Raw genomic sequence first — 17,562 nt, 5'->3', positions numbered from 1 at the left:
GCAAACATATCAAAACTTGTTTTCATTGCAGTGAAAATACCTACTTTCAATTAAATTTTCATGGTATTTCACAACAAAAGAATGAAATAAATGAAAACCGACAATGTTTAATGTATACTACTTTTTAATTAATTCACCCTTCAAACACTGGTTTAACATACAATGCTAGGTAATAGCATTTTAATGATATCAACAAACACTGGCACTCCAGTAGTTTTGATAACAAACACAGGCACTCAAGCAGTTTTGTTAACAAACACTGGCACTCGAGTAGTTTTGATAACAAACACAGCCACTCAAGCAGTTTTGATAACAAACACTGGCACTCGAGTAGTTTTGTTAACAAACACAGCACTCAAGCAGTTTTGTTAACAAACACTGGCACTCGAGCAGTTTTGATAACAAACACAGCCACTCAAGCAGTTTTGATAACAAACACAGCACTCGAGCAGTTTTGTTAACAAACACTTGTACTCCAGTAGTTATGATAACAAACACAGGCACTCGAGTAGTTTTGTTAACAAACACAGCACTCAAGCAGTTTTGTTAACAAACACTGGTACTCAAGTAGTTTTGATAACAAACACAGCACTCAAGCAGTTTTGTTAACAAACACTGGCACTCGAGCAGTTTTGATAACAAACACAGCCACTCAAGCAGTTTTGATAACAAACACAGCACTCGAGCAGTTTTGTTAACAAACACTTGTACTCCAGTAGTTATGATAACAAACACAAGCACTCGAGTAGTTTTGTTAACAAACACAGCACTCAAGCAGTTTTGTTAACAAACACTGGTAGTCAAGTAGTTTTGATAACAAACACAGCACTCAAGCAGTTTTGTTAACAAACACTGGCACTCGAGTAGTTTTGATAACAAACACAGCCACTCAAGCAATTTTGATAACAAACACTGGCACTCGAGTAGTTTTGTTAACAAACACAGCACTCAAGCAGTTTTGTTAACAAACACTGGCACTAAAGTAGTTTTGTCAACAAACACAGCACTCAAGCAGTTTTGTTAACAAACACTGGCACTCGAGTAGTTTTGTTAACAAATACAGCACTCAAGCAGTTTTGTTAACAAACACTGGCACTCGAGCAGTTTTGGTAACAAACACAGGCACTCAAGTAGCTTTGATAACAGACAATGGCACTCAAGTAGTTTTGATAATTATCTCATAAGCATTTCTACCCATGGCTAAAATGTCATATCAATAAAAAGTACAAGTTTAAAACCCCACAGATGTCTTAATAAAAAACCAATATAAAGGTACACTGATATAGCACCTTATCAATGTCAGACAAAAACCAGAACTGACGTCAGGAAAAAGAGTACAGAGAACAGATCAAAACATCCAGGAATGGTCTTAATAATGTCACCTAATACTGAAAAAGATGTCTATATGACAATGAACACAAAATTAAAATATCAAATTATAAAAGAATGAAAACCCTTTATGAACTTCAAAATATTCAGTAAGGAAAGTGTAACACTACATTAAAACAACACAACTCAGGGCATTAGTCCCCCACCAACACACAGTCAAGGTGAACCTTACACACAGTCAAGGTGACACACAGTCAAGGTGAACCCGACATACAGTCAAGGTGAACCCGACACACAGTCAAGGTGAACCTTACACACAGTCAAGGTGAACCTGACACACAGTCAAGGTGACACAGTCAAGGTGAACCTTACACACAGTCAAGTTGAACCTGACACACAGTCAAGGTGACACACAGTCAAGGTGAACCTTACACACAATCAAGGTGAACCTGACACCCAGTCAAGGTGAACCCGATACACAGTCAAGGTGAACCCGACACACAGTCAAGGTGACACACAGTCAAGGTGAACCTGACACACAGTCAAGGTGACACACAGTCAAGGTGAACCTTACACACAGTCAAGGTGAACCTTACACACTGTCAAGGTGAACCTGACACCCAGTCAAGGTGACACACAGTCAAGGTGAACCTTACACACAGTCAAGTTGAACCTGACACACAGTCAAGGTGACACACAGTCAAGGTGAACCTTACACAAAATCAAGGTGAACCTGACACCCAGTCAAGGTGAACCCGATACACAGTCAAGGTGAACCCGACACACAGTCAAGGTGACACACAGTCAAGTTGAACCTGACACACAGTCATGGTGACACACAGTCAAGGTGAACCCGACACACAGTCAAGGTGACACACAGTCAAGGTGACACACAGTCAAAGTGAACCCGACACACAGTCAAGGTGAACCTGACACACAGTCAAGGTGAACCTGACACACAGTCAAGGTGACACACAGTCAAGGTGAACCTGACACACAGTCAAGGTGACACACAGTCAAGGTGAACCTGACACCCAGTCAGGATGAACCCATACACCAAGTAGGAAGGCCCTGTGACTAGTAGTGTAGGAGATATCGCCTATCTTTTTCTTTGATGAATGTCAAAGGTCAAATTATTGATCAGAGTGACCAACATTTGATACATGACACTAGCCAAGGGGACCATGTACCCAAAGTAAGAAGCTTTAGTGACCAGTAGTGTAGGAGATAGAGTTCAAACAAAAGTTTTCTGTGATGAAGGTCAAAGGTAAAAAATGTTGGTCAGAGTGACCTGTGATATGTAGTGTATGAGAGAGATCCTGGATGAGATAGAGGAAGGATGGACAGACAAAACTAGTCAGCTCTGGTTCCCAGTGCAGCACTAATAACTTTCCTTAACAATATAATGAACAGCCATGATAATTATTTGTAGATAAAAGATACATTTAAAGTACATACTGATATTCAGTACTACAATACATTTTTGGCAGTCACAATTTAATTTAAAACATTTGAATATTCTTTGCATTGTGTTACGGGACTGATAACTTTGTGTACAGGTAAGTTTATTCTCTAGTTACACAAAGGTTTAGAATTGAACATTTCTCACAAGGACAATGTAATCATATATTGCCATATCCTATACAATAATCACATCAGTGGTGACCTGTCAATGCTATCTACCTCCTTCTGTGTCAGAAACATATAAAAACAAAATATTCCATGTTGAATCGCAACAATAGGAAAAACCAAAATTTTACTGTTGTAATAACAATGTTTTTCTTAAATACAAAAAGTTCCTTTCATAATACAATTATCCTAAAAAACCCTTCATATTTGGAAAAACAATCTTTTGTTATCTGTTATATTTATTGTGATATATTGTTATCTTATATATATTTATTTTAACTCTTGTATCCATTCTTATCTATGTCATCTGTGTTGTTAACCCTGGAGAAATAGGAAAGCTATCATTGTTAACAACATCTGTGTTGTTAACTCTAGGAAACCTCCCATTGTTAACAACATCTGTGTTGTTAACTCTAGGAAATCTCCCATTGTTAACAACATCAGTGTTGTTAACCCTGGAGAAATAGGAAACCTCCCATTGTTAACATCATCTGTGTTGTTAATTCTGGAGAAGTAGGAAACCTCCCATTGTTAACAACATCTGTGTTGTCAACTCTAGGAAACCTCCCATTGTTAACAGCATCTGTGTTGTTAAGTCTGGAGAAATAGGAAATTCTCATTGTTAGCAACATCTGTGTTGTTAATTCTGGAGAAATAGGAAATTCTCATTGTTAACAACATCTGTGTTGTTAATTCTGGAGAAATAGGAAATTCTCATTGTTAACAACATCTGTGTTGTAAATTCTGGGGAAATAGGAAATTCTCATTGTTAACAACATCTGTGTTGATGAGATAGGTAAGATTTATTCTTAATGATCAAGAAAATGGTAATTTGGTAGTGAAGGTCACCTTGTATAGTAAATATGATTCAGGTGACATTTAAATAATGGTAGCTTTTAACAAGATTTTAGGGTACCAGTGATAGCTTTAAACAAGATTTAAGGGTACCAGTAATAGCTTTTAACAATATTTTAGGGTACCTGTGATAGCTTTTAACAATATTTTAGGGTACCAGTGATGGCTTTTAACAATATTTTAGGGTACCAGTGATAGCTTTTAACAATATTTTAGGGTACCAGTGATAGCTTTTAACAATATTTTAGGGTACCAGTGATAGCTTTTAACAATATTTTAGGGTACCTGTGATAGCTTTTAACAATATTTTAGGGTACCAGTGATGGCTTTTAACAATATTTTAGGGTACCAGTGATAGCTTTTAACAATATTTTAGGGTACCAGTGATAGCTTTTAACAATATTTTAGGGTACCAGTGATAGCTTTTAACAATATTTTAGGGTACCAGTGATAGCTTTTAACAATATTTTAGGGTACCAGTGATAGCTTTTAACAATATTTTAGGGTACCAGTGATAGCTTTTAACAATATTTTAGGGTACCAGTGAGAAACTTATTTCAATTATATTTGGGATTGATTGTTTCCAATTGTTATAAAAACATGAAAATTCCGATAAACTTAGGCAGAGAATTGAGATTGCTAATGGATATGATTTACCTGTAGTTAAATTCATGTTGAATTCAAGAAGACTTCAAATTTTCAACATTCATTTAATATTTTGGGGCTGAAGAGAGATGAGAGGATAAACAATATATATTTTATGCTTTGTAAAGCATTTCTTTGTTTACACTGCTGAAGTAATTAATCATATTTCTATTAATTAAACACTAAATATTCTTTAATTTGCTTTTTTATGATAGAATTAAAACCCCCTAATTAAAACAATTAGAATCTGATTTTACCTGTTAAGCTTCCAGAATCAAATTCATAAAAACGTATTTATACATGAACTGCTGAGATACAACTTTAACAGCTCTCTATAAACATAAATTTTACGTACAGAATATACAATTTTTTTTTTAAATATATGTATGCAGAAAGTTATTTCAAATATACATGTATTGCAAAAACATTGATGCTCCTATTTACAACAGAAAATACTTCTCTGTCAGTCTCTGAAAATGAAGTGAAACAATGACATTGCCCTGGATGACATTAAATCAGTGTAGGTTATACCATGACTTTAGGTACAATGCAGCACACTCTTTGGAGGTAATAACTGTGTAACAAATAAGATTTACCTAAAACAAGGTGATATTAGGCCAGATCTGTCTCTGAATCACAAACGTTGACCTCTGACCTTGGGCAAGGGTAATGGTACATGGTGTACCATACAGTGGTAATACATACAAGGTGTGTGTGAAATCAGGAAGCAAAAACAATGAAGAATTGAAGACAAGGAACGCAGAACAAAGAACAGAATAGACTTTCAAGACTCTTCCCAGGATTTTGAAGAAGGGAATACAAAAAAAATTTAAAAAAAAACTTACTTAAGAAAATGATTTTCTCATTTGAATCAGTCAATATATATATCAGATCAGTGTTAAGGTTATATTCAGTACTTCAGCTTCTCCCCTTTGATAAGGCAAGTTTTAAACTGGGACAGCAGACAAATGTTCCTGTATGATACAGCCAATATCAAATATTGATCATGAAAATACAGTCAAACTTTGTTATCTTGAACTCAGGGGACCATGGCAGAACTTCAAGATAACACAGTATTCAAGTTAAGTGAGTTTGAATGTTGTTTATGATGTGGTTTGACTGCTTTGAAAAATATCATTCACTAAAAATAAAATATTTTCAGATTTAAAATCTTCCAACAACTGGTGACCAATTTCTTGTTAACAAATCTTCCTACACTTGGATAATTAATTTCTTGTTAAAAGAAAAACTTATGGAATGGCAAGAGGACGAGAAGCAACATTACATCCAAAACCTAGAACATAAAGCTACGAATAGTTTCAAAATGTCATGGATGTATAAAAACATCATCAAATAAATAATACTTCAAACATCTGACAGATTCTGAAACTGTCTATAATATCAATGCTCGCGACAATTTCATATCATCAGTGTTGCTTAGCAAATAAACACTACATAAAATTTCATTATGCAAATTATAATACAATCCAAATGGATGTCATGCTTCACCGGAGCAAGCTAAAGAATATAACTGCACTTCTATAAGGTCATACATTACAAACATCACAAAAACATATCAAAACCAAGTATTTACACACAAATGTTCTAAACCATGCCCCGTCAATGATACAAGCAATGATTCCTTGTTAAATGAGGTTTGAACAATCATAATTGAGTTTATGCTGTTTATAACTAAAACATGTCAGAATATCGCCGCAGCCAACAAAATTAAAATAAAACAATCTTTTATTTCTGTAATATCTACAGAGCTCATAATACCTAAATCATACCATCTTAATAATGATTTGATTTCTGTTTATAATCTAGGTAAATACCCAAAGATCTTGTTAATTACTGACTCTGCCTAGCAACATTACTGATTAGTACACCACAGGTCATTCAAGAATTTCTGTTTAAATTCACACATAATATTAATTGGTATAGTTATAATCATTTACAAAATCCTAGATATATATCCCGAGGATAGTAAATATTTTACTTCATGGTTCAAGAGAAAACTAAATTTCATAATTCTTATTTTCAATACCCAAAGATTTGGTCCTAAGCACTAATTGTAACAAAGTCCATTAGAGCCAAGCATAGAGATTTGAATATTTTTCTTTTAATTACAATCTACAATATGGAAATTTTAAAATTTGAATGCTGATTTTTTAATACACGGATGTACCTTCATGCTGACTCCAATGAGGTGAACTTTGATACCATAATAACGATGCGTGTGTGTTCTGTGGAAGACACTTCTATATTATATCACTTACCTAGAAGTGATGACAGTACAATAACAGTATTCACTTATAATTGTGTGGTTATGTAGCTAGTGTTAACACTCACATTTCACCTGTGTGGTTGTGTTGCTAGTGGTAACACACTCACATTTCACCTATGTGGTTGTGTTGCTAGAGGTAACACACTCACATTTCACCTAGACACACATGGTTCTATTCCTGGAATGGACATGAAAAGGTATGGGGGAGTGGGGGGGGGGGGGGGGGGGTCATCTGTCTGACCTTGTAGATTTTCCTGCGTATTCTGGTTTCCTCCCAAAGTAAGACCCTTCACATGCTCCCATTCAGACCAACAAGAGTGATTAATAAAGGTTGCAAAAACTGCTTTCATAATTGTTGTAAAGTAATGTTTAAAAAAATCCAGATCATAAAATGGATGATTATTAATTCGTAATAACTTAAAACAATTTACAAAACACATATTTAGTACAGTCACACAAATAAATAATACCAAAACAGAATACATCAAACAAATGATGTATAAACAAATATATCTTTGGTTAGTAAGTATGTGAATAATAAGGATTGTGCATGAGAATGGCATGTTAAAATGATACATAAAATAAAATATTTAAAAAAAGTAAAAAAAAAAAATTAAAAAAAAAATCCATTCCCACAAGAAATAAAGACATAATGGTGGTTTTCTAATTCCAAGACAGTATGTAACACGTCACCTCCTAATCTGAACCCGAACACCTCCATTATGTGTGGTAACTACATCCCCAGTATATACAGTATTATACCATGCTTATTGATGTAATTTGCCTCAATATTATTGTTGTTGTTGTTTTTCAAGGTGGATCAAATGTTTGTGGTTCCAACAAAAGCTTTAAATAAAAAATGTGTGTTTTTCACAGTCATTAAATAACATGAGAATTTAACCATCAATCTTATAATCAATATCATATATCAACTTCATGTTGGTTTCATTTTAACTCAAAAATATTTTAGTGTAAAGTGAATTACGTAGTATAATGTACATGTTTACCTCTGTCATATGATGTTGATTTACCAGTATTTTGTAAAGTGTCAGATCTATGACGGACAATATATATATACAAATTCTGTTACTCTAATGGTGTATTATGGGTTATTAATACTGAGCTACGAAATGTTCACATGTAAATGCACTTGTTCCCGTTTTCATAGAAATGGGCCTAAGCAGACGGACGGACGGACGGACGGACGGACGGACGGACGGACGGACGGACAGACAGACAGACAGACTCACTCAGCAAATAGTGTAAAGCCTTTGATTTGATTAGATTGAATATATGTATTTTGATTACAGTCTTAAGCTAGGCTGTTTAACTTTGGTCATTGTACATGTAAAAGATTTTGACTAGCATTGCGTTCATCAAATATCAGACAGTGGTCTTTAGAATTAAGTCTGTCATATGAATATTACAATTTACAAAGAATCAATTTCACACCTTTTATAGCAGGAACGCTACCTCAATGATACCATCAGTGACTTGTAGTAGCAGGAACAACAGGAACACTACTAATGACTTGTAACAAGGATGTCATCAGTGACTTGTAGTAGCAGGAACACTACTATTGACTTGTAACAAGGATGCCATCAGTGACTTGTAGTAGCAGGAACACTATTAATGACTTGTAAAAAGGATGGCATCAGTGACTTGTAGTAGCAGGAACACTACTATTGACTTGTAACAAGGATGCCATCAGTGACTTGTAGTAGCAGGAACACTATTAATGACTTGTAAAAAGGATGGCATCAGTGACTTGTAGTAGCAGGAACAACAGGAACACTATTAATGACTTGTAACAAGGATGGCATCAGTGACTTACAGTAGCAGGAACACTACTATTGACTTGTAACAAGGATGGCATCAGTGACTTGTAGTAGCAGGAACAACAGGAACACTATTAATGACTTGTAACAAGGATGGCATCAGTGACTTGTAGTAGCAGGAACACTACTAATGACTTGTAACAAGGATGCCATCAGTGACTTGTAGTAGCAGGAACACTACTAATGACTTGTAACAAGGATGCCATCAGTGACTTGTAGTAGCAGGAACACTACTAATAACTTGTAACAAGGATGCCATCAGTGACTTGAAGTAGCAGGAACACTACTAATAACTTGTAACAAGGATGCCATCAGTGACTTGTAGTAGCAGGAACACTACTAATAACTTGTAACAAGGATGCCATCAGTGACTTGTAGTAGCAGGAATACTACTAATAACTTGTAACAAGGATGCCATCAGTGACTTGTAGTAGCAGGAACAACAGGAACACTATTAATGACTTGTAACAAGGATGGCATCAGTGACTTGTAGTAGCAGGAACACTACTAATGACTTGTAACAAGGATGCCATCAGTGACTTGTAGTAGCAGGAACACTACTAATGACTTGTAACAAGGATGCCATCAGTGACTTGTAGTAGCAGGAACACTACTAATAACTTGTAACAAGGATGCCATCAGTGACTTGTAGTAGCAGGAACACTACTAATAACTTGTAACAAGGATGCCATCAGTGACTTGTAGTAGCAGGAACACTACTAATAACTTGTAACAAGGATGCCATCAGTGACTTGTAGTAGCAGGAACACTACTAATAACTTGTAACAAGGATGCCATCAGTGACTTGTAGTAGCAGGAACAACAGGAACACTATTAATGACTTGTAACAAGGATGGCATCAGTGACTTGTAGTAGCAGGAACACTACTAATGACTTGTAACAAGGATGCCATCAGTGACTTGTAGTAGCAGGAACACTACTAATGACTTGTAACAAGGATGCCATCAGTGACTTGTAGTAGCAGGAACACTACTAATAACTTGTAACAAGGATGCCATCAGTGACTTGTAGTAGCAGGAACACTACTAATAACTTGTAACAAGGATGCCATCAGTGACTTGTAGTAGCAGGAACACTACTATTGACTTGTAACAAGGATGGCATCAGTGACTTGTAGTAGCAGGAACACTACTAATGACTTGTAACAAGGATGCCATCAGTGACTTACAGTAGCAGGAACAACAGGAACACTACTAATGACTTGTAACAAGGATGGAATCAGTGACTTGTAGTAGCAGGAACACTACTAATGACTTGTAACAAGGATGGCATCAGTGACTTGTAGTAGCAGGAACACTACTAATGACTTGTAACAAGGATGGCATCAGTGACTTGTAGTAGCAGGAACACTACTAATGACTTGTAACAAGGATGGCATCAGTGACTTGTAGTAGCAGGAACACTACTAATGACTTGTAACAAGGATGGCATCAGTGACTTGTAGTAGCAGGAACACTCGAAGCTCGAAGGCCATTAGGGGTAGATGGAATACTACCAGCAGAATCACTGGCTATGTAACACCAAAATGACTAGAAAACTGAAATATTTCCATTGAATGTCTCAAACATGTTTGTACCATTTCTACGTCACTTGTTATAGAGTCCATACTGTTGGATTACAAGGCTGTAATATCTCAGTCAGTTAATACAATGGGGTTTGTGACCACAGGAGGAGAATCAAAGTGTCCTACTTCCCTACGTGTGGTGGTTGTGTTCCTCAGTAAGGAGATTCAGAGTGTCCTACTTCCCTACGTGTGGTGGTTGTGTTTGTCAGTAAGGACATTCAAAGTGTCCTACTTGCCTACGTGTGGTGGTTGTATTCCTCAGTAAGGAGATTCAGAGTGTCCTACTTCCCTATGTGTGGTGGTTGTGTTCCTCAGTAAGGAGATTCAGAGTGTCCTACTTCCCTACGTGTGGTGGTTGTGTTTGTCAGTAAGGAGATTCAAAGTGTCCTACTTGCTACGTGTGGTGGTTGTGTTCCTCAGTAAGCTGAGTCAGTAAGCTGAGAAAGAGACTGGTCAGTGCTGAAATGGTTGTATACTTGGACAAAACGCTTTACCCTTATTGCTCTGGATGCTATGTGATCGACATCCTGTACATAGTTCAATGAGGGAGCCCTAAGCTACAAAAAGCAGAAAATGACTGTGCATTGCATAACAAAAAAAAAAGCAAAGAGAAAATGGAAAACTGATTAGCAAGGAGGGTAAAAAACTGCTTATTGTATTGAAAAATATAAACGTAGAGATATGAACTTGGTCAACAGGAATGACCAGTCTCACACATATCCACACCAGGCTGTCACATACCCACATCAGGCTGTCACATACCCACACCAGGCTGTCACATACCCACAACAGTCTGTCACACATCCACACCAGGCTGTCACATACCCACACCAGTCTGTCACACATCCACACCAGTCAGTCACATACCCACACCAGGCTGTCACATACCCACATCAGGCTGTCACATACCCAGACCAGGCTGTCAAATACCCACACCAGGAAGTCACATACCCATACCAGGCTGTCACATACCTACACCAGGCAGCCACATACCCAAACCAGGCAGTCACATACCCACATCAGGCTGTCACATACCCACATCAGGCTGTCACATACCCACACCAGGCTGTCACATACCCACACCAGTCTGTCACACATCCACACCAGACTGTCATACACCCATAACAGGCTGTCACACATCCACACCAGGCTATCACATACCAACACCAGGCTGTAAGATACCCACACCAGGCAGTCACATACCCACACCAGGCTGTCACATACCCACATCAGGCTGTCACATACCCACACCAGGCTGTCACATACCCACATCAGGCTGTCACATACCCAAACCAGTCACTTACCCACACCAGGCAGTCACATACCCATATCAGGCTGTCACATACCAAAACCAGTCACATACCCACACCAGGCAGTCACATACCCACATCAGGCTGTCACATACCCAAACCAGTCACATACCCACACCAGGCAGTCACATACCCACATCAGGCTGTCACATACCCAAACCAGTCACATACCCACACCAGGCAGTCACATACCCACACCAGGCAGTTACATACACTGACCAGGCAGTCACACACCCAGACCAGACACACATGAGACAAAGAATACATTTTACATTACAGAGCAAATTACTAGACAGAAGTCTGAATGATAAATGGTAAATTTGCTGTGTGTATAATATATTAGTCTGTATGAAGAGGTAAAGTAAATACCAAGCATCTCAACCACATGAAACTGTGATACCTTATTGTACAGTAAAACAGAGCCCAGTATAATAATGTATAAGCTTTGGAGTATAAATTGTAATTTATCCTTATCTTAATGAAACAAAGAGTTTACCCTAATAACGGAGAAGTTAAAGGATTTTAATCCTTATTATAAGAAATCCTCTTCCCTTATGATATCACCTGTAAAACTGCATTAAACTGCTTATCTCACATTATTAAATCCCAAGTGTTGTATACATCACAAAAGTCCACAAATTGATATACTGTTATAAATTCTGTAGATGTTCGGCCATTTTAAGCCTAAACATACTTTTTCACGAGTCAGCAGCAATAGTTTGATATGTGGCGAGTGCTAGGATCCTTCTGTAGAACTTTGTCTGAGTAATGGCTGCCCTAGGTCAAGCTGACTGCTGATACTGTCCTCGTCCAGCAGACAGTCCTCAACACTAGACACAGACTTTAGAGGAGAGGAACTTTGAGACTTCATACTCAGTGTTTCTGTGTCTGTGTCCGGTGGTAGCATATGATCATTATCTTTAGGGTCAATTCTGGATAATTGATTTTCCAGTGGAATAAAACTGTTCGATAGACTAGTAGATGATGGACTCACTGGAGGCCAGTCAGGACAGCCATCAATTTCCTCCTCAATTTGAGTGTAGCGGTGGACGCCAAGGGTAAGCCACTTTTCAGCATAATAGTTACATTTCTTTCGTACAAAAATGCTGTCAAGCACAAACATCTAAAACAACAAAAGAGAGAAAAAAAACATGAATGAACACTTAGAAAATGTTACTCTGTAAGAGGTAGAGGAAGGAGAAGAGGGAGGGGGGGGGGGCTGGGGTCAGGTTTTGAGAATTGAAATAAAACTTGGTAAAGTACAGATGAATGGACAGACCTGAAAATCATGGTCAATAAAGTGATTGGACGACTCACCTCCAACAGGAGTGACAGGATAAGGTTTGCGGTAGCCACACCTACATACAACAAACGATACGGGATGGAGTCTGGTGGCATCAACTGTAACAGCCAAAACAATTTCTGAATTACAAACATTTCAAAACCTAACCAGTCCAAACTGACCAGTGTTTTAATAACCTGTATTTATTCATAACCTGTCTAGAATTACCCTAAAAATGGTATAAACAGCCCACTGCCTTTGTAATTTGTACACAACACCAATAATCTCCATATTTCACTTCACTTACCTCTAGAAATTCTAGAGCTCCCTCTGGTGGATAAATGGTCAACCACATTGTTAGCAAAGTACACGTGATAATATTCCCCAAAAATAAATCTGAAAAACCATAAGTAGGATATAATGTAGTACAGCATTGTTTTGATTGTACAGAAATGACATATTGATTGGGTTACTATGGAAATACAATATCCTTGCTACGTTCATTATTATTCCATATAACAACTACATATCAGTAATAAGATAACTCCCAGAGATTTGAAGACAGAAGCTTATCCCATTACTGGTACCTTAACTTTTATCTGAACATTGTCGTAGGTGATTTAAATGAATTACAGGAAACTTGGGTTTCCAGTGATAAGTCTATGTACAAGTCCTGATACCTATACTCAGGGAATTTTGAGGGGTCAACTCATAGAATTTCTGAAACTATTTAAGTTTTACATTGTGAGACCTATTGCTTTTAGCAATAAAGTTAAAAGGACTCAAAAAATAAATTATAGACTGATCACTGGGTTTAACTCAGAATTCCTAATCAAGCATGGGATTGGTTTAAAGAATACTGAGTCTGCTCTGTAGAAACACAAGAAAGTGAAATATTCTGAAGGACTGACAACCAGTGCCTTAATACATCTAGGACAACACTCACAATTTGTAAAAAGTCGTTTTCTGTACGGTGGTCCCTTGGCAAATACAACAGCCAGTATGATATACTGATAGGCTGAGCCATAGAACACGGCTGTGTTCTCATAACTTGTGTAGTCATCATCAGGGTTCTCCTGGTACGGTTTAAACCTGGACAGGGTCGATATGTGTAAAGGTAAATAATCACAGGACAGTTTTACCAACAGGTCAAATCATTTGTATACAATGGTATAACATTACACTAGGCTTTTCCAGGAATACATTGACTCCAAAAGTAAATAATTTCTAGCCAAGGTTTGCTTTCCTGCCTTTACTTCTAAGCAAATTATCAAATTAAATTTTATGGACAGTGACCTTTAAACAAAAACAGGAGTCCTTTGATAGGATAGATGTTTTACTGGAATAACCCTAAACAAAACTTAGAGTCATAGGGTGGGGCAGATGTTTTTTACTAGGATAGACTAAAAAAAATAAACCATCCTGGGATGGGATAAGCGTTTTACTAAAATAGCCCTAAACAAAACCTGGAGTCCTGGGGTGGGGTAGATGTTTTTGGCGAAATAAATTCTGTCACAGAAACATGTGCTACAGGTCCATACATCTACATAGGAATATGGGTCAGAAATCTTCTGATTATACCATACACATACGTGTGCACCTACATCATGTGCTCATCTACTTTTTTGGGTTGAAAACAATAAAAATGTGCTTCTGCTGCATAATGTGTGCTCCAAGAAATCCAGTCAAAAGAGAACTCCAGGAGTCAACAAACCGACCTTATAATATTCAGCTAAAACGTCCGACCAACCATACAAAATCTAAAACTTAAAAGTATTCTCTTCAAAATTTGTTTTATCTCATTTATTGAATTTTAATTACCTTCTTCTGTTTAATGGTAGGTACAAAACAATTGAAGAACATCAATCACTCCCGTGTTTGTACATTTCTTGTTTGTTTTGTTTGCCATCAGACATGTTACGTTTTATTCTACACTTACTTATCTATGATTTATTTATCTTATGTACACAAACACTTGTCTTCACACTAGGCCTAATCAACAGTGTTCAGTATTGTAATTACAGTAGCTATCTGCCTTTTAATGACCAAACCAGGTAATTAAGATCTCCACAAATTACATTTACTTTCATGTCTAATTTTGGATATTATTGACTCCGATTGTTTGTATCAAGATATTATCTTATTCATTTTCATTATTGTTGCTCATAAATAAAATGTCAAATTCTTCTTGTGTCAGTTTTGTGTACAACTTCAACAATCAATAATGGTAATCTCAAGATTTTTCCATGCAACCCCCCCCCCCACCCCACCATCCCCCAAATTAACTCAATGTAAGCACTCATGCCCCCTAAAAATAATGCAATGTGAGCATCCCCACCCTCCTCCACCTTTGAACCTTTAATTTCTCAAAAAAAGAAGAAGAAAAAAATTGTGCACATTATGTATGTTTTTACAGTAACCTTTGGCCACAATGACAAAAAAAAGTTTGTTGAAGACAACTCTGTCTCTAATTCATCATAAAACTTTTGATGTTTAAAATGTGAAAATAAACAATTGTAGGTAAAGATATGACACACAATCAGACTACATGTACTGTCACTGGGACAGAGTTAGGCTACTCACCAAGGCTGTGTCTGTATGTGATAGAAACAGAACACCTGAACAGCCATCTGAATTCCAATCTGTATGACTAGGGACATGATTGGCAGTAGACTCGTCAGTCTGAAGGGAGGTGGCTCCTTGGCCAGCTTTGGGTGAGCCTCTGTTCTACCAACTAAACAGAACAACATAGGTATTAAGAGTGTCATATGGTATCGTCCAATAACAATTTGATGATGATGTGACAGCCACTGAGGCGGCTTGGAGGAAGGTGGATACTTACATGTAATACTGAGTGTAGATACCAAAATCAAATCCACATACAGGAACTCAAAGTCAGTCATGTTGGCCCCAATCTGGAAACAGTTTACTGTATTAATTACGAAAAATACCATGAAACAGATCAGTCCAGTTTTAAAATATAATTCAATCTTTCTGCAATATATACTAAAATTAAAATAAATACCTGTATTATCTACTGAAATAGTAAATAGCTAGGTTATCTACTGGGACAGCAAGTGTCTGGATTATCTACTGAAATAGTGAATAGCTAGGTTATCTACTGGGACAGCAAGTGTCTGGATTATCTACTGAAATAGTAAATAGCTAGGTTATCTACTGGGACAGCAAGTGTCTGGATTATCTACTGAAATAGTAAATAGCTAGGTTATCTACTGGGACAGCAAGTGTCTGGATTATCTACTGAAATAGTAAATAACTAGGTTATCTACTGGGACAGCAAGTGTCTGGATTATCTACTGAAATAGTAAATAGCTAGGTTATCTACTGGGACAGCAAGTGTCTGGATTATCTACTGAAATAGTAAATAGCTAGGTTATCTACTGGGACAGCAAGTGTCTGGATTATCTACTGAAATAGTAAATAGCTAGGTTATCTACTGGGACAGCAAGTAACTGGATTATCTACTGAAATAGTAAATAGCTAGGTTATCTACTGGGACAGCAAGTGTCTGGATTATCTACTGAAATAGTAAATAGCAAGGTTATCTACTGGGACAGCAAGTAACTGGATTATCTACTGAAATAGTAAATAGCTAGGTTATCTACTGGGACAGCAAGTAACTGGATTATCTACTGTGATAATTAGTGGCTGGGTTATCAATTGGGATGACAAGTGGCTGGATAATTACTTACTGGAATCACAAGCTGCTGTAATTGTTCCAGTGTATATAGGTAATTCCATATAAAAGTAAAACTCTTCCTATTTGTTGTCATACTACTTACCCAATACAGCAGGCAGACAGATATAAACTGTGTAAGGCTGTAACAGGCCATGTACTTAAATATCCCAAAGGATGTCACTAAGGCAGCTCTCCCCTGACTGTAACATAGAAAAAGACATATACATCACAAAGGATGTCACTAAGGCAGCTCTCCCCTGACTGTAACATAGAAAAAGACATATACATCACAAAGGATGTCACTAAGGCAGCTCTCCCCTGATTGTAACATAGAAAAAGACTTTAATATCCAAAAGGATGTCACTAAGGCAGCTCTCCTCGACTGTAACATAGAAAAAGCTATATCAGTTCTAGATCAACTGATCAAAAAACTACAGCAAGAACAAGAAAAAGAACAAAAATTCTACATACGCTATAACTGTAGGTACACATTGGATATTGGGAGTCTTTGATGTAAACGGAGATGCTACTGAAGCCTCTGCCTCAGACAAGGAAATCCCAGTGTGGGCAGTCTTCAGGGCCCCACAATCATTGGCCCCATCACCACACATGGCCACATAGTACCTAAAACAGAAGTTTGAAAATTTAGGACAAAGGTCAACCTTACCAAGGTCCTGAACATGATATACATGATACTACTCAGGACAATATCAGATGTCAATAGAAACAATAAGGTCATCAATATACTGTCAATCATTTAAGTAGATAACAGTATTAATTCAAATATTATTACTTACACTGACACGACTTCCTGTAGAACATCATTTACAATGACTTTTTGCAGAACCTCCATTATACTTACCAGATTTCCTGTAGAACCTCCATTACACTTACCAACTTCCTGTAGAACCTCCATTATACTTACCAGACTTCCTGTAGAACCTCCATTACACTTACCAACTTCCTGTAGAACCTCCATTACACTTACCAACTTCCTGTAGAACCTCCATTATACTTACCAGACTTCCTGTAGAACCTCCATTACACTTACCAACTTCCTGTAGAACCTCCATTACACTTACCAACTTCCTGTAGAACCTCC

General features: G+C 37.2%; 1 protein-coding gene and 1 long non-coding RNA gene across 2 annotated transcripts in view; both read right to left on the bottom strand.

Annotated features, from left to right (window-relative positions):
• Positions 1-106: 106 nt before the first annotated feature.
• LOC132546969 (uncharacterized) lies at positions 107-5,815 on the bottom strand. The gene is made up of 2 exons (XR_009554086.1): positions 1,757-5,815; positions 107-1,556 (listed from the first exon to the last, which is right to left on the bottom strand). It is a non-coding gene; the product is annotated as an uncharacterized LOC132546969 (long non-coding RNA).
• Positions 5,816-12,214: 6,399 nt separating this feature from the next.
• LOC132546980 (polyamine-transporting ATPase 13A3-like) overlaps positions 12,215-17,562 on the bottom strand; it is a 42,417-nt gene continuing 37,069 nt past the window's right edge. The window contains exons 25-32 of the mRNA XM_060210716.1: positions 16,932-17,084; positions 16,564-16,660; positions 15,603-15,675; positions 15,344-15,494; positions 13,707-13,852; positions 13,068-13,156; positions 12,796-12,879; positions 12,215-12,601 (exon numbers count right to left, since the gene is read on the bottom strand). Of these exons, the coding sequence (XP_060066699.1) occupies positions 12,215-12,601; positions 12,796-12,879; positions 13,068-13,156; positions 13,707-13,852; positions 15,344-15,494; positions 15,603-15,675; positions 16,564-16,660; positions 16,932-17,084 (1,180 nt within the window). The remainder of the gene's footprint in view (positions 12,602-12,795; positions 12,880-13,067; positions 13,157-13,706; positions 13,853-15,343; positions 15,495-15,602; positions 15,676-16,563; positions 16,661-16,931; positions 17,085-17,562) is intronic.

This window comes from Ylistrum balloti, unplaced genomic scaffold (genome assembly GCF_031769215.1).
Source record: "Ylistrum balloti isolate Yb309-2 unplaced genomic scaffold, AGI_CSIRO_Ybal_v1 Utg369926, whole genome shotgun sequence".
Classification (NCBI taxonomy): Eukaryota; Metazoa; Mollusca; class Bivalvia; order Pectinida; family Pectinidae; genus Ylistrum; species Ylistrum balloti.
Note: the sequence above shows the minus strand (reverse complement) of the source record. Positions and strands in the feature narration are given on the sequence as shown.